Raw genomic sequence first — 23,301 nt, 5'->3', positions numbered from 1 at the left:
ACCGGAAATTACACTAAGACTTATTTTAATTGATTAAATAAGTTTTGGGCCCAATTTTGTTATTATTATCAACCATCACAATCACATTGGCCTGCCTGTTATGCTCCTCAAAAGTCCACATAGAAAACAAGCCAGTTTGCCTCAAAAGTATAAGGCTTCCAAGCCCTCCCCTCAATCTTCCTCCGCTTCCTCAAAAAGCCACAATGAACACCTGGTTGTTCAGGAAAGAACACAAGCTTTGGACTATAAAATCAATTTAGGATCAAAATTAATCTCAGCAGTAGATATGGTAGTGATATCTGTTTACACTGTGCTATTTAACGAGACCTTTGAGAATGTATGGACCTCCTGATTAATTTATTTAGGTAACATGCTATTAAAATAAAAGTTACCTTACAGATCTTTGTTTTCCTTAGTATGAACGTCATACACTTGTGTTTTTTTTTAAGAAAAGGAGGAAGATTTTGCTGCTTCCTGCTCCCCACATTACTAATAACTCCTCCCTTACTTCTCCTTTTTAACTTCCAAACAACTTCAAGAACTAATTCCTGTTTTCAGTTTTCTTTCAGTTCTTGGAGCTAGATATGGGGATAATGACTGCCTGTGCTTTGTGTAGACAGCGTGTTCCATTTAAACATATTGTGCATACCTTGCTCCCATTTTGCGATTATATTGTAGCAGTGCTTGTAGGAGAGCTGCCAGGGGACAAGAAGTGAGTTTCAAAGCTTCAGTTGTTGCCTCCTGAACCAAGGATGGCCAGTGCTCATTTGAGACACCAGCCTACAATAAAAGAAAAAAAAAAAAAAAAAATGCTTTATTGTACTGTGCAGTCTAAATCAGTTCTTGTTTGCAGTTCTTTCAAGAGCAGGTTTAATTCAAGCTGTTCTGAGTTATAAAGTATTTGGCAGATTAGAAAGATATTCCTTTAAAACGAAAAGACATCGAGTGTTTACAGGAGCCTGAAAAAGTCATGTTAAATATTCTAGGTCCAGCCTTGCCAACATTCCACTTGCTTGTTGTTTTTTTTTCATACATGTTTTAGTAATGCTTCTTTTAATCACAAACCCTTGTTTGCCCTTCATCTTGTAAATCTTCATCCTATGTACAAGGCTAGTCTAGAACATAAAATTTTTCCCCTGAAGCGACACCATATTTTACCAGAAGTAAAAACCAACTCCAAGATGACAAATATCTAATAGAGCAACTATTGAACAAATCCCTGTATTTTTTGCCTCCAGAAAAATCTTATTATCCCCTGTTGTGTCTGGATAGCATTCAAATTGCTATACTTGAAGGGGTGCCTGAATTTTCATTTGGACAGATAACTGGGAGACCAGAAATTATCAGCCACAGAACTTTCTTGGATTTGAGCAAGGTTTTCACCAGGCTTTTGCACATTTCATTAAGCCAGTCCAGATTACAGAGGCTGAAAATAAATCCACTCATCAGCTACTCTGCTCATGCGAAAAACAGAGATGAGATAATCAGATTCTTATCTTGTACATTCTCAGGCTGAATTCATGCCAGCCCTTAAAGAAGTAGCATTAAGTTAGAAGGTACCTTGTTACCTTTGGAGATAATTAGGAGCTATAGGAAACAGGGACCAGATCACTAAAACACAGACAGAAGAATCATAGGAGGAAAAATCCTGTCACTTGACCAATTCTGCCTTTCGAAGCATATGGCTTCTGAGAAAGAGACTTGCCTACACTGAGGGGGGATCGTCTCTTCTCACCACAATCAACACCTTTGCAGCTTTATCCTTGGAAAAACTGACTGCCTTTTGTTTTATAAGCACTCAGATATATGGGGTTTCTTTGCCTGATTTTGATTATGGCTGTTAGCTTGATCATCTGTTAAAATACATGGAAAAGGATTAGCCATGATCACAGCAATAATGAAGTCTGATACTGCTCTTCAAGTTTCTAGAGTGACTAAGCTTAAAGAGACTAGACACTTGCCAAGAACCTATGTTCACCTGGCCCCTTGGCACAAGGAGTAGAATAATTTTCTTTATACTACAAGGTACACTTCCCTTAAGATTGTGTTTATACTTAAAGGCAAGGCACCATATGTAGAAATGACCATACAGCATGAAGGTATTTGAAACTCTACTGAAGTCTCCAGGCGACAGTAGAGTGAGAATGTTTCCTAAGGCACTTGTCTAAACAAGAGGATAGAGACTTGAATGGGAACATCAGTTTGGATGGTCAAGCTGAATCTATTACAGAAATAAGCCTTATTGAGCAAGTTAGTTTTTTACGTACACAGTGTTTCTGTGTGATTGTTTCACAGCAACATCTCTTTGCAAGAGACATTCTAGAACAGTCCACTGTCCCTTGCAGTCTTATTTTATCCTCCAGTTGTCATTCATAAAATGTAAAGTCAATTAAACAGGGTGTTTATTTAAAGACTGCAGAAGCCCTACATCCCATGAAGTCCTGTTAAATCATGCAGTTACATAATTTTGATTATCCTACCATGCAGACTTCCAGTGCGAGCATAGCTAGCCTGAGCAGACTGGACAACTTCCCACTCCAGCTGCCCTGCTGTGATGCCAACTGCAGACTCTTTCTGTAACACATCTCTGCTCCAACCATCATTCGCTGAGACTGATACACATTTGCCAGCCACTGAAAATAATCCAACAGAATCAGTTCTGGAGGCATGAAAACATACATCCATTAGGTAGTATCATTTAATTAAATTTATGAGAGTACCACAGCATGTTATTAGCTAAAACACCACCACACACCCAGCCCTCATTTCAACAACACACTGTGCACTGCCCTGCAGTGAAATGTAGTCTGCTGCAGAGCTGGCAGCACACCTCACTACAGTAACTTATTTTGGAGTTCCCTAGACCATCCATAGACATGGTAGGTTTTCCCAGCCCATACGATTAATGCCAGGAACGTGAAAGACATTACGATGTGAGCCCGAGCTCAGATGATGGGTGTAGACTTGGGGCTACAAGCCCTCCAACCCAGATCTGGAGGGGCAAAGAAAGCAGAGACAAGGATCTTTCTGCAGTTCATGTGCTGACTGCCTGCTCTGCCAGCACAGGATGTCCCGATTTCCTCATGAAGAGAAGGAAAGGATTCTAACTCCTCCCTCTTTAAATCTGTAGTCATGTCACATTTTTTTGAAGCAGATGTCATCACAAGTTCGCGAATCCGTGACGTGTACCTGATATGCATCAAGATGTGCAAGCCATGTTTAGAAATACTATTTGCTGGATCACCAAACAAAACAATTTCTTATTAGAAAGACAATTCCCTTGTTTTTAAGCAAAGATGCTTAGATTTTTGCTAGCTAAAGACTGTCTGGTTTTAGAATGGGCAAAATTCGTAACCCTTTCTGATGTATAAAAGTGATTTACCACTAAGAAGAGACACACTTGAAAGTACTGACTAGCACTAGTGTAGTTAAAAAGCTTCAGGACTGCTTTGTAAAGTAACACATCCACTCATGCAGTAAGAAAAGCTTTCTTTGGTGTCTGTTCTTTGCAGCTGAAGTTTTCTAACACTCAAAATGTGAACGAGAAAAGAACCCTCTTGAAAGGCACAATGGTAGCTCTACCATTTTCTCTGTCTTCCTGGTAAGCCACAGTATAAAAAGTATAACATACATCAGAACAGTAGTTCAGCAGCACTCCTAAATCCAGCAAAACAACTATTTAGACAAAAGCCAAAAGTTAAGCAAAACCAAAAGTTAAAGGCCCCTCTAACTTCGTAAAGCTATAAAGCATTGCAATGGATACTTTACGCAAAGCAGAACATTTATCAAACTCTTAGGAAGCCTAGAGCCAGAAAACATAAAAACATAGATTTATCTGTTAGGAACAGATGTAGCAGCCAGGCTTCTTCAGAATGCTACCCAATCCTAAGAAATATCTTCGTTAACTGAAGACTGAAAAAATCTTCCTCAGAGATATCTTATGTGTGGCCTGTATTAAAAAAAACCTCAAACACCAAAATAAAACAACCCTACCACTGTTTGCTTACTCCCCCTGCTTGCAAACAAGATGACACTCGGCTATGCAAGAGATGCTTGAACAATTTATATTAAACCCTAATTCCATTTTCAAGATATAATACTAAAATAGAGAATACAATCATGTCTTGCATGCTCCCATACTTTGCAAATCCACTCTGAATGACTTCTGCAGCTCAAAAAGGTGAAGTCTCACAAATCAAAGAAAAACGTGTCCAAAAAGCACCACAAATGATTCTCCTATGTTCCAGGAGGGATCTGCAGCCTTGTAACGGGTGAAATGGAGATCTCTACAGCAGCCTTGCCCTGATCCTTTAAGACTGAAGTCAACTTTAGTGAATCTTACCACATACAGTTGTTTATTTGCTCAACTGGCAGAGGGAGCACCATAAATCCTGCCAACTACATAAAGGACTCTAAAAGTACATGGGATTTTTCTAAGCAATGTGCTGCTAAACACTGGTAAGGAGGATAGTAACTGTAACTAAGAGCAACGGTTAGGAAATAAATAAATAAATATGCTGCATCACCAGAAAGATCTCTTGGCATGTGTGAGACAGACTTCTCAGACTGTCTCACAGAAAAGCACATGAAGTTAGTTATAGCACCTTCATATTAGCTAAAAATGATCACTTGTAGTGCCATGGAAGGGAGCAAGGGAACACTGTTACTGGGAGTGATTTCTCTTCCCTGCAGACTCAATCTACTCAAATGAATGTTGACACCTGATGTCAGGAGATTATAGAGTAATTACTAAGTAAGTCTTTTTGACTTACTTAAGTTTTCAGATGCTGAATAAGGAATTGTATATTACTATATTAGGAAACCATTTACTTCCACCTATTCTTATGGGTTATGAAATATTTCATGGGTTTCTGCTCACATACCAAGTCACAGGTCCCTAAAGACACAGGTACCAGGGGTTTATCTCAAGTTTTTAATTCTCTTGCCTCCCAGTCTGCTGCTTCTTAAAAATGGTTGTTAGTATTTCAGCTATAAAAGAAAGTTTACATAATGTTACACCTATGGAATTAACTGAATATGAACTGTTCTTTTTCTGCCACTGGCTGTTGGTGGACAAATAAAAGCAAACAGTGTAACAAACTCTCACCCATTTGTCATGCATACTCTGCTTACAGCAGCACACCAAAGTCAGGGAGAGGATCCACACTTACTTGCCAGGCTGCAATTGAAGTTGAACTGATCATGACTGTCTTGCGAAGCTCCTCCAGGATGTTGTCTGGAAGTTCTTTGTGAGACTGCAACAGCTGCTTACACTGAATTTGTCTCAAAAGCAAAAACAAAGCTGGGTGCTCAGGGCAGCTTTTTAAACCCTAAAACCAAGCAAGGTTAACATAATATAGAATTATCATTTCCAAATAGCAGAAGATACTTTGATTTTTCCATTTTGGTCTTTACAGCATACAGCATTGAAAGCATGCTCAGGATGCAACACGGCATTTTCCTCCTCTGCACAAAGGAGTGTTCCAGGAATTGACACATGAAAATAGATAACATTATTCTCTCCTCAAAATATATCTGAAGTACATCCTAAATTTTGTATGTGTCCTATCCTTAGAGATTTCTGAAACAAAGCTAAATAGCAGACCTCTACTTCTCCTTTGGTTTCATAATCATTACAAGTTTTGGGCTAATGGAGACAAAATCCTGCCCTGTGGCTAAAATGACCTTGAGTACGTTCCAAGCAATTTTAATTCTCCCAGCTAAGGTGCTTTATTCTTACTGGAACAGAAGCACTTTACTAAACATTTCCTGTTCAGTAACAGCAGACACCTAGGAGTATTTTTTAGAATACATGCACAAAAAAAAAAGACAGAAAACTAGCCATCTTTGATTTATCCTTTTCAGGTTAAGCATGTGAAGTTTTTGCAAGTCACAATTCATGTTATTTTACCTGTTTAAATCACAGTATTTCCAAGAATTTTAATGCAAAACAGATCTAAGAAACAACACTTGTACTTTTCACCCATTTTTTTAAAGAAAATATGCTCCCTGTGAGGCCTTAGCAAGCTCCTACTTGTGAAGAACGTGTAGACATGCAAATACTTTCAGAAACACAACAGAAGCTGCTATTTGTACTTCCCCCATAAATAAGTGTGGAATCATGCTGCCTATCTCAAAGAAAACAACTCCAGTGCCTGACTCATCATCCCCAGCTATACTGCTTTCTGAGAATCCTTAGGGTCAAAAACGTCTATGAGAGTTTGTGGTACCAGAGAACGTTACTCTTTGTTTCTTCACAAATTGCAGGCATTGACTGTCCTCTTCCCAAGCTATTTAATTAACCAAACCCATCATAACCTTCCCCCATACTCAGATAACAACTTGTATCTGGTGAGTAGAGATGCTGGCTAGAAGAGGAAAACAGCACCTCACCAAGCAAACAGGCAGGAAATAACTTCCCCTTAGAGAATCAGCATGTTCACTGAATCTGTTGGTGACGGGGAGGAGGGTTGGTGTTTTAACTTTCTTCATTGTTTATACAGAAATGCCATAAGCAAAAAGCACATTTGCACAGGATTAGTCATTTTTCATCATGAAAGTCAGGGATGTCAGCTGCCGAGTCCAACTGGGTTTCTGTTTATCTTCTGCAAAGTCTTTGGTTCATGAACATATGAAATACACACTTGAGGCTTATTAAGCATCCAATCCCCTTCCCTAACTGTGTTACCTCAAGATTCTTCTTTTCAGTAATTAAACTTGTAGCATCCACTTGTGGCTCTGAAATGGAGTACCAGAACAACAGAGCACAAGACATTTAAGTCCCCTCCAAGTCTCCTACCTGGTCTTCTTGCCTTGAATTTCTGTAATGTTTTGCTTAATACTAGCTTAATGAACAAAGGTGGCAAGGGCAGACATAGCTTTGCCATGTCATACACTGCTTGTTCCAACTAACAACACAGTTTTGGTGCAAATAGATCAAGTATCTTGGGGAGGGGGAGAAAATGCCAACTATTTCATCTTGTAGATCTGATGGAACAGACAGTTGCTAATCCAAATACTACCTTTTTGTAAAATGAACACAAATCATGATTTCTATACAATTCCATCACAATCTGCCAGTTGCATACCAGCATACCTTGGTACAAAGGGCTTCAGCTTCTGAGAGTTTACCGGTCTCCTCCAGGCTGGTAATAGCTTGACACAGACACCAGTCTTCAAGAGTCTGGACGTAATGACATGGAAGGTTATTTTCTCCAGCTGCAAAAACAGATAAAATGCTTAATGAGATTACTGTATATGCTGTAGTTCTACACCATGTACCATGCTCTAGATGTGGTAAGGGAGAACTTGAGGAGTGTTAACCTGATGTGGCTTTCTTTATTAGTAGCAACATTAAGAAACGGTAAAATTTAAAGAAAGAGAAGGGAAAAAAGAATATACCATTCGAGCTAATGGTTTGAGAACAATCAACCAAATACAGAATTTTAATTCTGGTTTTGAAAACACTACAGATGTTGAGCAAGACTCAGGCTGAGGTTATCCCTCTATTGGAAAAGTTACAGAACTCAGGAGTACTTTAGCCTTTCCTTGCAAGGAGCATTCCTGTGCTATAATACACCCACCCATGCATTTAGCCATCGCAGTTCAGTATTAATATTTTAAAACAGCATTTGAGGCTTTGGAAGGGAAAGCAAGCCTCAATTAGGAAATTAACCCTACCTGTGCCTTAGGATTTAGCATTTTGATATGACAAGAAAGTTATAGCTCAAACTATTACTCAGCTTGCAAGATTCCAAAATTCAGAAGGATACTGCAAGCTTAGAACATTTCAATTGTATTTTACTTTTTTAAACTAGAAAACTTGTATAGCTTACTTTTGGCTGAAACTCTAGATACAAGTGTCATTTCTAGATCCGTTCGCTTTGGCTGAGTGTTGTTTAGACAGACAACGGTGTTTTCAGCATGACAGGCCGCCATGAGCACTGCCCAGGCAGTAGAATTATCTAGAAAAGAATGGTTAAAGGCAACTGAGGCCCATTCTAAATATACTGTTAGTTCAGTTAGAAAGGTCTTTACCATTCCCATGTATGCCAGCTAACACCAGCGTCAGCTTTACCCTGACCTACTCCCAGGAAGAGCAACTATAACTGGGAGAGCAGTCTCTGTCCTGAACTGGACAGAGCTCAGCTAAGGATGATAAACTGTCATCCCAAAGATAATGAATTTTGCCAGCAAAATGAAACAAAGCTTGAAGATCTAACAAAGCAAAATGCGAAGTGTACTGGTTTTCAATCGCAGTCAGTCTTGTAGCCTGTAGGAAGATTACTGAAATTTTTAACTCACAGCCACACTGATACATCAGATCACAATTACAGTAGAAGAAATGATGTTCTGGTATTTCACTGTCAAGACAAATTAACACTTGAAAACCCCACTACAGTCACACTTCATACATTTAATGAAGATCACCATTTCGCAATAGGAGAACAGTTGCCTCTAGTTCATAACCAGCATGCTGCAAGAGAACATTTCCAAACCAAATTCTCAAGACAGATGAATAAATCTCTTCTGCTTGGTGCAGCATACAGACTAAGGGAACATGCTTTTTTCTTTTTTGTATGATATACTACATAATAACTATCTCTTCTCCTGATGAGGGATTAAGAAATTGCCCTTGTCTCCAGAAAAGCCTTTTAGAACTCTGCAATTTTTCTTTTGTCTGGTTTAATTCCCCATGTCTGAACTCAGAATGGCATTTAAAATTTCAACTGTGTTCTCCCCAAACCATTCAAGGATAACCCATATCAAAGCAACCCAAAAACAGTAGATTTTATTTTTTGTTAGCATAATAATTTTGTTTCTGATGGATAGAAAAATAAAAATCACTACTGTGTTTGAGAACAAGAGTAACCTGGATACAGGTGGATTGCCTTCTGAATATTTTTCAGAGGATTGTTTTTCTCATCTTCTAACATGTGATGTCCTGCTGCCAGCTGATTAACTGCTATGTTCACCAGGACTTCCTATAAAACAGAACATAAATGTGACTTAACACTGTAAGTGATCAGATGGAATTAAATTTAGGACTGTTTATGGAATTATAAAGTCTGCATTTTAAGAAAGCCAAACCTTTGCACGGTTTACATCAAGTGCATGTGCAACATTTCCTGCCACAGCTCCCCCCTGCAAGATTAGAAAAAATAATTGACTTCGTTATATGACTGATTAAGAGATTTTATACAAAATGTAATGCCAAGATCTTTTTATCTTTGTTAATCAGAAACACAAAGTCTGCCTAATGAGTTCTTTTCTTGCCTACAGCACGATCTCCCTCTATAAAGAATTAGGAAAAGACATTCAAGATTAGAGTTTAATCATATGTTATGCTTATAATTTTAGCCCCATACAGATAGGAAGTTGTTTTCAGGTGCTATTTCTATTTACATAATGGACATAAATTAAGACAAAGAGCATTTATTTGAAGAATAACTAATAATAAGCACAAAAGTGGCAAGGAAATACTGGCTATTGTGAGAAGTGAAATTGACTAGATTAACCAAATTGAACATAGGTAAATCCTAATATATATTTATATAGAAACATACGTAATGCATAAAACTAAACAAAAAAAAACCAACATGCACAGCAGAGCCTTTTCTTCTTGGACTATTTCTATCAGTTCCTTTTATTTCAAGAAGAAAAAGAATCACTACCTCATGAAAGATGCAAACAACTGAGTATGTGGCTTCAGTATGTACCTGTGCATTGCTCCATATATGCTTGTGTATGACAGCTTTAAGTTTTCATATTAACTAGTGAATGTCCATGTACTGAAGGGTGGGTTTTTTCCAGTTAAGAAATAACAAAAGACTTCTCAGGATGTGAACAACACACATGTATTACAGCAACGCACTTACTTTTGCCTTTTGTGGGGCATACAGTGGAACCAGCCGAGACAGAAGAGACCAGAGGGCAGGATTATCAGGGTTACTGGGAAAAGAAGAGTAACATTAGACTTCATGGTTTAGCTATGAGCCTGGTCTTCCATAACTCAGTATGCAGTTGCTATAATTCCCAAATGGATCTTGCTCTATTTACAAAAGAATCTGCTGTGGCTGAAAATAGACATGGACAGTAATTTAAAGCAAACAACACAACACTGAAGTACATTTCTAGTTAAAGAAACAAAATGGACAATATGCTTATCAACATTCACAGGAAGAAAACAACTTCAGGGCTGAAGGTCTTGTTCTCATGGCATGAAGAGCAATGAATTTTAATTGCAGTTTGAGAAAAAAAAATGCATAAAGAAGAGTTTCTGAAAACACTTGGAGAAACTGAGCTGTGTCTTACTTTAAGGCACTGAATAAAGTTCCCCCTTTCCAGAATGCATCTAAACATAGACATTTAGCCAACAGAATCAACAGCTTCAGAGGCTGTTTACTATTATATAAAAGCCGTTGAGACTTTTCTAGGCTTCTGCTACATATGATAAAAAACGCACAGAACAGTGAACTGATCTAGCTGCTAAAGGAGCCACCAAAACAAAACCAGAAAACCTGTGAAAGAAAGCCGTGAAACTTTTGCCATCTGATCCCATAAATCAGAAAGCAAGCTTCTGGCAGCTGATGCTGATATTCTCACCTTCAGTGAGAACACTGTGTTTGAAAATCAATTTATTATTTTTTTTTAATTTAAATTCCTTTTTTTTTTATTTTTTAGAAGAATCTTGTAATGGAACAAAAGTTTGCTTACTGTTCAATATAATCAAAACAATGTATTTACATGGGAATCCAAACAAAGACAAAAGACATACCTGTGTATTGCTTTGGAGATTTCTCTCTGGACCCCCACATTTCTGCCTTGCAATGCATAAACAGCAGATGCAATAAGGCACCTCTCATAGATCTTAACCTTCCCTTCTCCATGTTTCAGTAATTCTTTCAGGGCTGCTGTTGCAAGTGTAATATCCTCCTTTACAAGTCCTAGTGTGCATAAAGCCATCAGACTTTCCATACTAGGTTCTTTTAATGAGCTGTTGAATCATAGAGAAGGAAAAAGACACTGTTTTGGAGCATACATTAAACTTACTGTTATCATTAGTGTACTTGGTACTTTTGAGTCTTCCTGCTGCTATGTCTTTGTCTGTACTTGTATGGTGTACAGAATTAACAGCCTGTCACTGTTGGATCATGGATCAAGCTAGATCAGCATCCTTGAGGTCTCAGGATATGGAAAACAGCAGTGGTTGCGTGCCATTTCAGCACTCAAGCTTATCACATGCAACTACTTGGCAAGACTCTGACACTTGAAGGGTCCTTCAGCAGCAGCCACAAAATGAATAGTAAGAGAATCTGCGTGACACTGACAATGATTTTCTTTTCTTGAAGACATTTCTACTTATAACTAGTATCTAACCTTATTTACAGCTGCTGCATGGAAATGCTCCAAGAACAGGTATCTTCTCAGAAATTATGTCTTGTTTACATCAAGATTTGCTCCACCATAAGGTAGCTTGACCATGCTTTTCACTATCTACTAGTTTCAGTACCCCCATGAGTTGCACTGTTCTATTCATTTCGAGAGGCAATTTAACCTCATATAAGTAGTATCCCAGGCTTTATTGGAGACCTACTAGATACAGTCAATTTTTTTTTTTTTCAGCTAATTTTTGTAGTATAGGTAGAGAATTCTTAAGTTAATCCCCTGATCTTCAGATCTGGTGAAAACAACAAGCTCAGCACAAACAATCAAATCAATGACCTTAACTGATGTACAAGGTGAAGGTGTTCTTACAGTAAAGGCAACACAAACTGAATGGAGGCAAATAACGAAACTGTGTGTGGCAACAGCAACATGGAGTTACTCCAATGTAATGCCCTAAACATAATCACAGACTGAACTGCTGCTTACTTTCACTTATTCGGTGACTACAGGCTTCTAATCAAGCCTTCCTGATTATTATTTCTGCCCTCAGAAGAGACAAGAATGTAAAGTTATCACAGAATCATAGAATAGTTAGGGTTGGAAAGGACCTTAAGATCATCTAGTTCCAACCCTCCTGCCGTGGGCAGGGACACCTCACACTAAACCATATCACCCAAGGACTCGTCCAACCTGGCCTTGAACACTGCCAGGGATGGAGCATTCACAACCTCCCTGGGTAACCTATTCCACCCTTCACCACCCTAACAGGAAAGAATTTCCTCCTTATATCCAATCTAAGCTTCCCCTGTTTAAGTTTTAACCCGTTACCCCTTGTCCTATCACTACAGTCCCTAATGAAGAGTCCTTTGCCAGCATCCCTATAGGCCCCCTTCAGATACTGGAAGGCTGCAATGAGGTCCCCACGCAGCCTTCTCTTCTCCAGGCTGAACAGCCACAACTTTCTCAGCCTGTCTTCATACGGGAGGTGCTCCAGTCCCCTGATCATCCTCGTGGCCCTTCTCTGGACTTGATCCAACAGTTCCATGTCCTCTTTATGTTGAGGACACCAGAACTGCACACAATACTCCAGGTGAGGTCTCACAAGAGCAGAGTAAAAAGGCAGGATCACCTCCTTCGACCTGCTGGCCACGCTCCTTTTGATGCAGCCCAGGATACGGTTGGCTTTCTGGGCTGCAAGCGCACACTGCCAGCTCATGTTCATTTTCTCACTGACCAACACCCTGAAGTCCTTGTCCACAGGGCTGCTCTCAATCTCTTCTCTGCCCAACCTGTAGCTGTGCCTGGGATTGCTCCCACCCAGGTGTAGGACCTTGCACTTGGCATGGTTAAACTTCATGAGGTTGCCATCAGCCCACCTCACAAGTGTATCGAGGTCCCTCTGGATGGCATTCCTTCCCTCCAGGGTACCAACCGAACCACACAGCTTGGTGTCATCGGCAAACTTGCTGAGGGCGCACTCAATCCCACTGTCCATGTCAGCGACGAAGATGTTGAACAAGACCGGTCCCAACAGCGATCCCTGAGGAACACCACTTGTTACTGGTCTCCAGCCGGACATTGAGCCATTGACCACAACCCTTTGTGTGCGGCCATCCAGACAGTTCTTTATCCACCGAGTGGTCCATCCATCAAATTGATGTCGCTCCAATTTAGAGACAAGGATGTCGTGTGGGACAGTGTCGAACGCTTTGCACAAGTCCAGATAGATGACATCAACTGCTCTACCCCTGTCCATCAGTTCTGTAGCCCCATCATAGAAGGCCACCAAATTGGTCAGGCAGGACTTCCCCTCAGTGAAGCCATGCTGGCTGTCACCAAGCACCTTGCTGCTTTTCATGTGCCTTAGCATGCCTTCCAGGAGAATCTGCTCCAAGATTTTGCCAGGCACAGAGGTGAGACTGACTGGTCTGTAATTCCCTGGGTCATCCATTTTCCCCTTCTTGAAAATGGGGGTTATATTTCCCTTTTTCCAGTCATCGGGAACTTCACCTGACTACCATGATTTCTCAAATCTGATGGCCAGCGGGTCAGGGGGTCTTTAACAGATCCCCACAGTAATGTCTCCCATAGCTATATTGCCTTTAACCCCAACCCACAAACTCCCTGCAGACTGCTCACCTGTCCCCAGACAGAGTTCCATACTCTCCAGCCTATCCCTAATATAAAGGGCAACTCCCCCTCTCCACCTGCCAGGCCTGTCTTTTCTAAAGAGCCTGTAACCTTCCATTCCAACACTCCAGTCACAGGAGCCATCCCACCATGTTTCTGTGATGCCTATTATATCATACCGCCGTAGATGTGCATACATCTCTAATTCCTCGTTTGTTCCCCACGCTGTGGGGCATTTGTATAGAGGCATTGTGATTTTATACTTTGTTTTCAGTCCCTAGCAAGAAAAATTTGTAAATGCTGTTAAACATAAATAACCAGCACTGTTATCTGGTGCAAAGGCACTGCTCTTTGACAAGTAAGAAGTGGAATTCTACCATATTAGCTATAAAGACATACTCACTGCTAAAAATTTCTGTGACAAACTGGTCACAAGAAAGAAGAAAGACAGCTTCTGGCATGAGGTCCTAACTCAGGCCCTTTAAGTCATCTAGCTTGAATTTCAGCCAAAAATGACATCTGTCTATTGGACCAGAATGGACCCTTTTAGTAAAATCCACTGTATATCTGTGCAGCGCTGTACATCCAATTCACATCTAGATATATTCACTGCAGTGTTATTTTCCTTAGATACTTTGTGTTTAAAGAAGAAAAAAACACCAAAACACCAAACAAAGAAAATACCCACACAACAGAACTCTCACTGTCGATTTTCATGCCAAAAATAGAAATCTGCACTGATTAATAGGATGTAGGAAATACCAGGTTCCTAGCTAGTTAATCACCAGTTACTCACGATTTAGAGTGTACTAGATCATGAATCTTAACTGTTTCAGGAGTCTGCTGGCAAGACTGAGACTGTACAGCTACCATTGGAGTTCTCTTCTGACAGAGTTGATCCTGACTGAGAGCCTGAGATGTTAGCAATTGTTCTGGAGATTTCTGACTATTTAAACTGAATTTTTTTTCATTTGTCATCTAAATTTCCTACAGCTAAAGAACAAAAATACTGCCTAGTGCTTAGGACAGCTACATACTCTCTTAAAAGATAAACCTATTAAGACTACCATTCAAGGACACTAAACATCCAAACTGCCCAGCCCACCAACTCTTTCACTCCATACTACTTTAAGAATATGGAAGAAGAGATAGGCCATAAAACAGATAAATCACATGAATAAGCTTAAAAGAACACTGCATCCACACCAGCTTCTACTAGGCAACACACACAAAAAAACAAAAAACAAAAAAACCCAGACAAATTTCACATGAGATCTCCCCAAAAGTAAATCTGAGGATTCAGCAGTACCATAAACACCATGCATGGATTATTATTCCTTCCACTCACCATTTAAATAGCAGTGTCTTTGCAGCATCCACTTTGTTCTGTTTGTACTCCATTATTGCCAAGGCAGTCAAGATATGTGCTTTATCTTCTTCAGACTCAGCAACAGACAAGGCTTTTTCATAGGCTGGTAAAAATTCAGAATTAAAGTAGGAGAAAAATTACGTTTTTTATAAAGCCTCTACAAAGGCATGATATTAGAACATGGGGCACTTCGGTTTCAGGTTCACTGTATTTTCACACCTCAAATAATAGAAAAAAAGACCAAAAAAAAAAAGTTGACAAAGACTCTGGAAGTAACCGTATGTTATAAATGCCAGGGCTGTTAAGAGCCTGGGAATTGTTTATCAAGTGGAAACGGAACTCACAAGCAGTATTAGGATATCCAGCAAAAGCCTGAAAGAACACAGTATAAATACTCGTCTGTGACAGTTTACTTACAAAACAGTACTTCAGATGGGCACATTTCATCTAAAAAGTAAGAGATACTTAAAATACTGAGCTGGGTGTTCCTTAGTGGGCACTTACAATTCTGTACTGACAATTCAGTACACATTTTTGCGAAGTCTCGCATCTTAGCAGTACAGAACATGACCATATAGCACTTATATTTATCACTAAAGTGCTCTGAACAACACATTAATCTCCTACCCAGAACTGATTTTCCCAGAAAAGCCATTTCATTTCAGAACAAGGGAAGCTTCCCTTTGAATTAAAACACTTGAAAAAATGTAGTTTACTTTTGTACATTTTAGTATTTGTAGCATCCTACTGAACAGCCTATTGATTAAAACAGTTGTGAAATTTGTACTTAAGCATTAGAACTGAGAGAGTGAAAAAAACTGAACTACAGCAAGGCTGGTCAGACAAAATAAAAAATTGAGGTTACTCTCAAGAGCTTTGTCCCATAATGCTTTGAATTAGGCAGATGCTTACCTTTGATACTTTCTTGTATGAGTCCTTTCTTGAAGTAGGCTAATGCTATCCCCACAATGCCATCAAACTTTGTTAAGGGTATTGATGTATAAACCTCAATGGCCTTATCACACTCACCAAGAGCACTGTAAAAACAAAAACAGACACTGGTATGAAGGATGTTGCCAACATCTGCTATAATTCAGAGCAGCTGTCCTTGTAGACAAATATCTTCTTTTCTACAACAGTTGTAAGTAGACAACTTACAACTTGCTCTGGAAAGAGCAAGATTAGGACACAAATGTGCAATATTCCTCCTCTGTTATAGCAGTTACTCTCTCCAACTCTCTTTCGCATGAAGAATAACTGATACCAAAAAGTCCTCCCCATCTGCATGACAGCTGTAGGTAAGGATGTCACTTAATGGTTAGCACAAAAGAGTGGGCGAAAATAGAAAAGGAGTAACGTGAAAAAGGCTAATCAAAGTATGCATGCACACAGATAGTCGAGTGTACATACAGACAGACATACAGCACTCTTGTTCTAAGATCACCATGGAAAAAATCATACAGGATTGTGTTTAACAGAACTAGTTATTAGTTACTGGAGCCTTTCTCTTGCTTAAATTGCACACAGGAATTACCACACACACAGTATGGATGTGAGACTACAGGAAACTGAAAAGTTGCTTCTAAAATCTTTCCTGAAGTTAAACAATGAGTTACCAGAGCCTAGAAATTCTAGTGTCATGTACAAAGACTTCAGAATATATGACGTTTTCCCAGAGAGCTGACATCTGATTAGCAGAGCTTGAGTTATATCAAAGAGAAGTTTGAAAATCTTTATCTGTTAAGACTTGTGTCCTGCACTCCCTAAGAACCAGAAGGGAATGGTAAATTCTGAGTAGAACTGAGAATTCTGAGTAGAACTGCAGAAGAGAGGGTCATAAGCAGGTCACATTCATGTACACAATACCCCAACCCCACATGCTTCAGGTTGTACAAGTCAATATACATTCTAATGGCAGGTAAAAGCGATTTTGAATAACCCTGAAGCAGCTATTTTATTCTAGTTAAACCCCTACATATCTCAACTGTGGACTCTGTAAAAAAACGATTTATTCTGGAGACCATAAACCAGCTACATCATGTAGACTATGTTAAGGCACTTAAGTATCAAGCTAAGGATAAGGGAATCACTGACATGTTACAAACTATGAAGATACTGAGCAATTCCTTGCAATCTGATTTATTTTTTTTTCTTTTTTGATAGACTACCTATTTCTGGAGCACATAAAAAACTTCAGGCAAACACGTCTACAGTTAAACAATGTTTAGTAGATTAACAACCACCTTTTGGCCTCCTTCATGTTCTGCATGACTGTATTGACTACATCCAAAGCTGAAGTTAGAGGCTGCGAAAATATGCCAACACTTACCACAGACACCTGCCATAGTTTTGCATTGCTATATTATATTTCTCAGTATCAGCAGAGTTTTTCAGCAATGAAGCTGCCCTGAAATTAATGACAATTAAGAATGATTACCATCTGACCATAACGCACACTTTGACAACAGTTCTCACAATGGGCAAATGTTTTACTCAGAAGCTTTCCTATGCTAATTAAGCACAAACAAAGCCCATTTTACTGCATCAGGAAATATATTCACCAAACACATTCTTTCATCATGTCCACCTACCATTTGAAAAGAAGGGAGAAGATAAAAAAGCAAAGACAGAGCCCAATCACCTCCATTAATCAGAATGAGTAAAGACCGAAACTAAAACTAAGCTTACCAGCCTCCAAAATTTCACTTAAATCCCATACAGTGAATTAGCTAAATGTCCTGCTAAGACATGGAAGACTTGGAATGCCTTTACTTTTCCACTTCCGCATTCTGCACTTCTAAATTTGATGTAAGAATATCCCCACACCTTCCCTCACAACGCACTTAGTTGAAATGTACTCTTGAATTGAGAAAGTAAGGTTTACTAAAGGAAAAGAAAAACCCTTAAGTTTTCAGATGGTGCATGGAAAAAGAGATCAAGGAGCTTGTATAAGTAAACTTTCCAAGAGTGTGTTGTTTACCTCTCATAGGCATCTGTTGCCTGCCTTTTTAGATTCAGATGCTCATTCAAATAACCAAGCATCGTGAAAGAAGATGCATCGTCTGGATTTCTTTCTAGAAAATCAGAATTGACAGTATAGACAACATGATCAGAAAGTTCATAACAAAATTATTACAAAAACATTGCTACACCGATGCTACAATGTATGCATATACAGGAAACAATTCTGCCAAGTGCTTCCGTCAGTTGCTCGCTGGAATCACTTTGGCAGGCTTCAGGCAAGTACAGGAAGAGATATGAAGACCCACTACATCGCACCAGGTTAACTAAAAAATGTTTAAAATTTTAAGACACAGCATTAATGCACTCCATGGATTTTAAGTTTTAAAACGTGCAGTGTTGTTTTTTTTTTAAATGAAATAGGAAACTATTCAGTTCGTATTGACTAGAGTAAAACACTAGTAGAATCTTACGTTTTATTTTTAATTCTACAACTTTGAAATATTTATTAGTAGCTAAGGTACATATTTTACAGCTGTCATCTCATCTCAAACTTTTAGACTTTTTTCCCAGATTAAGAATGATCACGCAGGACCCTCCTGCAGTCCATTTAAGAACAGGGATTGGACAAAAAAAAATACGTTCTTGCATTTTATAGAATCACAGAATGGTTTGGGTTGGAAGGGACCTTAAACACCATCCAGTTCCAGCTGTCCTTCCATGAGACCAGGTTGCTCCAAGTCCATCCAACCTGGCCTTGAACACTGCCAGGGATGGGGCAGCCACAGCTTCCCCGGACAACCTGTGCCAGGGCCTCACCACCCACACAGGGAAGAACTTCTGCCTAAGATCTCATCTCAGTCTCCCCTTTGTCAAGGTTAAAGCCATTCTCCCTTGTCCTGGCCCCTCAGGCCCTTGTCCAAAGCTCAGCTCCAGCTTTCTTGTAGCCCCTTCAGGCACTTGAGCTGCTCTAAGGTCTCCTGGAGCCTTCTCTTCTCCAAACTGAACCAGCCCAGCTCTCTCAGCCTGTCTCCAGGGCAGAGCTGCTTCAGCCCTCACAGCATCTCCACGGCCTCCTCTGGACTTGCTCCAACAGCTTCACATCCCTCTTGTGTTGTTGCCCCGGAGCTGGATGAGGACTGCAGGTGGGGTCTCCCCAGAGCGCAGTAGAGGAACAGGATCCCATCCCTCGAGCTGCTGCTCACACACTGAGGATGCAGCCCAGCACACAGGGGTGGTTCTGGGCTGCATATGCACACTGCCAGGTCATTGTGAAGTTCTTGTCGAAGCAATCTCATTTTAACATCTCATTAAGGAAGTTATCTCATTATCACATTTTAAATGCTTGCACCTTATTTTGTAGCTCTCAAAAATGAGCAACAAATTATTCATCAAAGGATTTATGTACAGTAATGGATGAAGATTTAAGAAAACCCACATTTTCTCCACCTACCTTCCAGGCTAGATATATACAATCTGACCCCATCAGTGAGGCCGCACTGGCTTGGAACCATGCACAAAAATACAGCTCATCTCCTACTGAAGGTTGACAGAATCATATGCTTGAGGTTATGGAGTTACAGAGCATCTGAGAGCAGGCTTCTGTCAAACATCATGGCATGGGGTAGAGGAGGTAGCATGCACATAGACACATCTGAAGGAAGTCTGACAGCAAACATGCAATGACAAGTATCACAAGGCTCTGGTTCTTATTTTGGCTGGTCTTTGAAACAAAATCTGAAGGAATGAGCCAGCAAACAGAACTCAAACCTACTTCATATTTTTGTGGTAATAAACATCAGTGCCCCAGTTACCCTGTTTTGGTTCCTTTACAGCTCAAAAGCCTCTCCCTAGCACAGCAAGATCACTCTTTGCCAAAATTAGTACAGGTGCATCTGTTCATTCTGAATGCATGTTAATCTTGAGAGGTTAGTAAAGTATTTAAATTACGTACCTGTATATTTGCTCAAGACCACCTGGGCTGATGGAATAGCATTCATCTGAACAATGTTGTACAGATATAGTTCAGTGTTTCTGTTGTTTTTATCCTGCAGCGTTGAACATACCCAGTGGGCATAGCCTTTTGCTCCCTCAGTCTCAAGAAACGAAAAAAAAAAAACAAATGGGATTCATTAAACCTGCTCAAGCAACAGCAAAATAATTACAGATTATAGTAATAATTCTGTGTTTCAAGGCACAGCCTTGCCTAAAAATCTGCATCAGTGTTAAAGCAGGAGAAGAAAACAAAAGTGTTAACTTGTCCTTTGGGCAAAGAGAATTCTTACATAAACATATCACTTCCTGCATCACTGGAGGGATGACAGACAAAAAGCTATAAAGAGAATGTGAAGGCCTTCACTTTCTTACAACTAAGGGCACTGGCAATATCCTTGCTCTCCCCTGGAATAGTTATAATTTATGCCTTTGACCTCCGTCCAATTCTGTGGGATGACAAGAATGTCTTTGCATGACTCATGAAACTGATTTCTTAGACCATTTGGAATAAAGCATTTAATAAAGTAAATGCCTGCTAGTCAGTGGCAGCACAAGCCAAGAGCAACAACATAGATGTCACGCTCTCTCACGTGGTACACCATAACTGTTTCACCATTTGAGACATGCCTATTTTTTAAAAAATACATCACCAAAGTAGCGATATTAGATATACGGAAACTTCAGTACAATACAACTGTTATACTTACATGCATACTGAGTTCAGTTGTGTGCCTGAAAAGATCCATAGTATCATAGCTGTCTACTGTCTCTGCAATAAGAGCCTACAGAGAAGCAAGAGTTGCTGTAGTCAGGTACTTCAAAATTTACGACATTGACAAAAACTCAGCACACATTACATCATGCACATTTGAAGCATTTAACATGAAGACACTTTCTTTCTCTCACACTCTCCAAGAAACACTGTTTTTATGAATAAACCAAATACAATTAAACTGCACAAGCAGTTTCTAATGTATCAGTACTTGAAAAATCAGTCTTCAGCTGCTACTTCACATTCTTTAGGACACAGACTTTGTGTCTCTTAGCACAACTCAAAACATCGGACAGGAGCTGAATTTTGACATCTAATGGTGCTAGGTTCTCCCCCAGAATCCAGTTTCAATTAGATATCATTAGCAGGTCAGCAGCATGGGATTATGAAGCACACCTACAGTGATCATAAAAGTATGAGTCGCAAGTACTTCTAACTATTCATGGATAGGCAGGAGCATATCCAACCCTCACTGGTAAGGAGAAGGTAACTCCCCAGGAAATAAGAACTGCTTTTGTCCCAGGTACATTACGGACATACTGTTTCTAAAAACAGTGGTGTTAGAAAGCAGGGCTGACAAGAGAGATAACGGGTGCCAGATAATGAGCTAGTGGTACAGCTGAAGCTGAAATATCTAGCACGTTATGAAGATGGTGCTTTGGTGGCAATACTCAATAAAAAGCCTCAGAGCACAAACAGCAAACAGTGATTGTTTTTTTAATAGCTGGTTTCTCACTGAACTCATAACATCAGCCAGAAAAACATTATATAAAGTACCTGATGAATGTAGCTCCCATTGTATTACCACTATGGAAACAAAGGTTCCCATCCACTATCAGGGAAGGTAGAAGCTCCCTTAATGTAAACATTTAATCACATTTACTTAAAATGTGTTATTTTCAAGAACACGATTAAGTACCAATTATTAGGATGGAGTCAAAGTCTTCTCCTTGACCAAAAAAAGGCTCAGTTTTATGAGTATTTATCACCTTACCTGCCCAACCCAACACAGTAAGTAAGAAGGCTCCAGAGACTGTGCTATCTTGAAGGCTTCATGAGCTTGCTGCAGAACCAAAGAATAGAGAGCTATTGACCTATCTGTCACAGTAACACAGCACTCCTGAATATACAGAGGTATTGACATGCAGTAATATTGAAAAAATTTCACATACGAAATTAGGTCATTACTAAAAACATATATTGTGCTCTGCAGAACAATACATTGCCTAGAGAAACAAACCACATCAGCCTTACTAAAAAAAAAAACTAAAAAAATCATTACAAGATTAAAAGTTCCCCTCCCTTTCAAATGTTCTTCCTTCTGATAACAGCAAAATAGTTCAGCAGCTAGAGTAACCCCTGGATCAATTAATATTTTAACATCTGACTCCTGGAGGATCCAGGTTTGGAAATTTTTCCTTCACGCAAAGAGTTAAAAAATTATATTTTCAAAATGGTAGAACTGGTTACCACCTACAAGTTATCTTTGCTCTATGGACTGCATATATTAAGAGTTCCTCCCTCAGTGTGGCACAAGCATTAGTAGTCTTAGCAGTAAGTAGCTTGTAGTATCAAGTTATTTTTATTAAAAGGAATTCTGACCTTCACATTTTCAATTACATAAAACTTGGGTAATTCTGACCAGCAAATAGGTTGTTTATAGTTTTAGCTGCATGAGAAATTTGGACTTCACTTAAGATGTTCTATAATTTTTCTCCAAAGAAACTCTGAAGGCTACACAGGATTACAATAAATCATAAATCTGCCAATGAGCATGAAGTAACTACCTGTGGGAAACGCAAAAAATTAAAGTTCAGTTTGTGACTTACAGCTAAAAGTTCCTGGTCAAACCTGGTGTGCACTGCTTTGACTAACCACTTCTCAGTTCTTCCAAACACTTTTCATTCTACCCATTTGCTTGAAAAGCAACGTTACCAATTCAGGAGAATTTTCCTTCCAGAGCAAACATCTAATTTATCTGCATGCCTCAAGTGAGGTACAGGTGCCAATTTCTTTCAAAGAAAGTACATTTTTTGCATCTGAGAGAGACATTTTTCACTGTTTGCCCACAGTCCTACCCCCATAATCTCCATTAAAATGGTAACAAAAAAAAAGAAAAAAAAATGAGGATAGGGAAGAGAGTTACCTCAATATTTCCAGTTGTCAGATACAAAACCCCCAAGTTGGTCCAGGCAACAACATTCTAGACCGAACAAATGAAGTTAAAACCAATGTATTATGACTATATTCAAACATAACACTGCATCAGGGGAAAAGTTTTAAATGCCCACTTGAAACAGATGGCATCTGCCTACAACACTTACGATTTTCTCAGCTTGAACAGATTTGATGAACGAATGTTGAGCAAGAGCATAATTCCCAATAGCTGGGGAGGTAAAAAAAGAAAAAAAAAAGAAAAAAGTAGAGCTAGATCTAGCTGATTCCATAAACACCATTAGTCAAGTTGCCTTCTAATTTAGGATATTATGGAGCTAGAGGTTTCACTGAACACTTACCACTACAGGAAGCAACCACACCAAGTGCATTCCAATAAAGATGATTTTTGCTGTCAAGCCTCACAGCTTTTTTGAGACACTGGAAGAAAATCAAATGCAGATTATCATCATTAGAAAAGCAAAAATTAAGACTTTATGAAGAGATGTAAGTTTTATTGAGGACAGAAAGA

The 23,301-nt window shown here is 39.3% G+C and overlaps 1 protein-coding gene across 4 annotated transcripts in view; it reads right to left on the bottom strand.

Moving 5' to 3' along the window:
- SKIC3 (SKI3 subunit of superkiller complex) overlaps positions 1-23,301 on the bottom strand; it is a 51,959-nt gene that overhangs the window by 3,398 nt on the left and 25,260 nt on the right. For 2 of the 4 annotated variants that reach the window (XM_062617482.1, XM_062617481.1), the window contains exons 22-40: positions 23,132-23,210; positions 22,940-23,001; positions 22,762-22,818; positions 21,610-21,678; positions 20,551-20,625; positions 19,803-19,944; positions 17,868-17,961; positions 17,217-17,294; positions 15,800-15,924; positions 14,867-14,990; positions 10,778-10,996; positions 9,879-9,951; positions 9,091-9,144; positions 8,873-8,984; positions 7,836-7,964; positions 7,097-7,218; positions 5,172-5,330; positions 2,481-2,633; positions 650-780 (exon numbers count right to left, since the gene is read on the bottom strand). In XM_062617482.1, the coding sequence (XP_062473466.1) occupies positions 650-780; positions 2,481-2,633; positions 5,172-5,330; positions 7,097-7,218; positions 7,836-7,964; positions 8,873-8,984; positions 9,091-9,144; positions 9,879-9,951; positions 10,778-10,996; positions 14,867-14,990; positions 15,800-15,924; positions 17,217-17,294; positions 17,868-17,961; positions 19,803-19,944; positions 20,551-20,625; positions 21,610-21,678; positions 22,762-22,818; positions 22,940-23,001; positions 23,132-23,210 (2,057 nt within the window). The remainder of the gene's footprint in view (positions 1-649; positions 781-2,480; positions 2,634-5,171; positions 5,331-7,096; positions 7,219-7,835; positions 7,965-8,872; positions 8,985-9,090; positions 9,145-9,878; positions 9,952-10,777; positions 10,997-14,866; positions 14,991-15,799; positions 15,925-17,216; positions 17,295-17,867; positions 17,962-19,802; positions 19,945-20,550; positions 20,626-21,609; positions 21,679-22,761; positions 22,819-22,939; positions 23,002-23,131; positions 23,211-23,301) is intronic. The other 2 variants (XM_062617484.1, XM_062617483.1) reach the window with 2 other exon arrangements.

This window comes from Pezoporus occidentalis, unplaced genomic scaffold (genome assembly GCF_034315485.1).
Source record: "Pezoporus occidentalis ecotype Australia unplaced genomic scaffold, CSIRO_AGI_Poc_V1 ctg197, whole genome shotgun sequence".
NCBI lineage: Eukaryota > Metazoa > Chordata > Aves > Psittaciformes > Psittacidae > Pezoporus > Pezoporus occidentalis.
The sequence above is the reverse complement of the archived record's forward strand: the minus strand, read 5'-3'. Positions and strand labels throughout refer to the sequence as shown.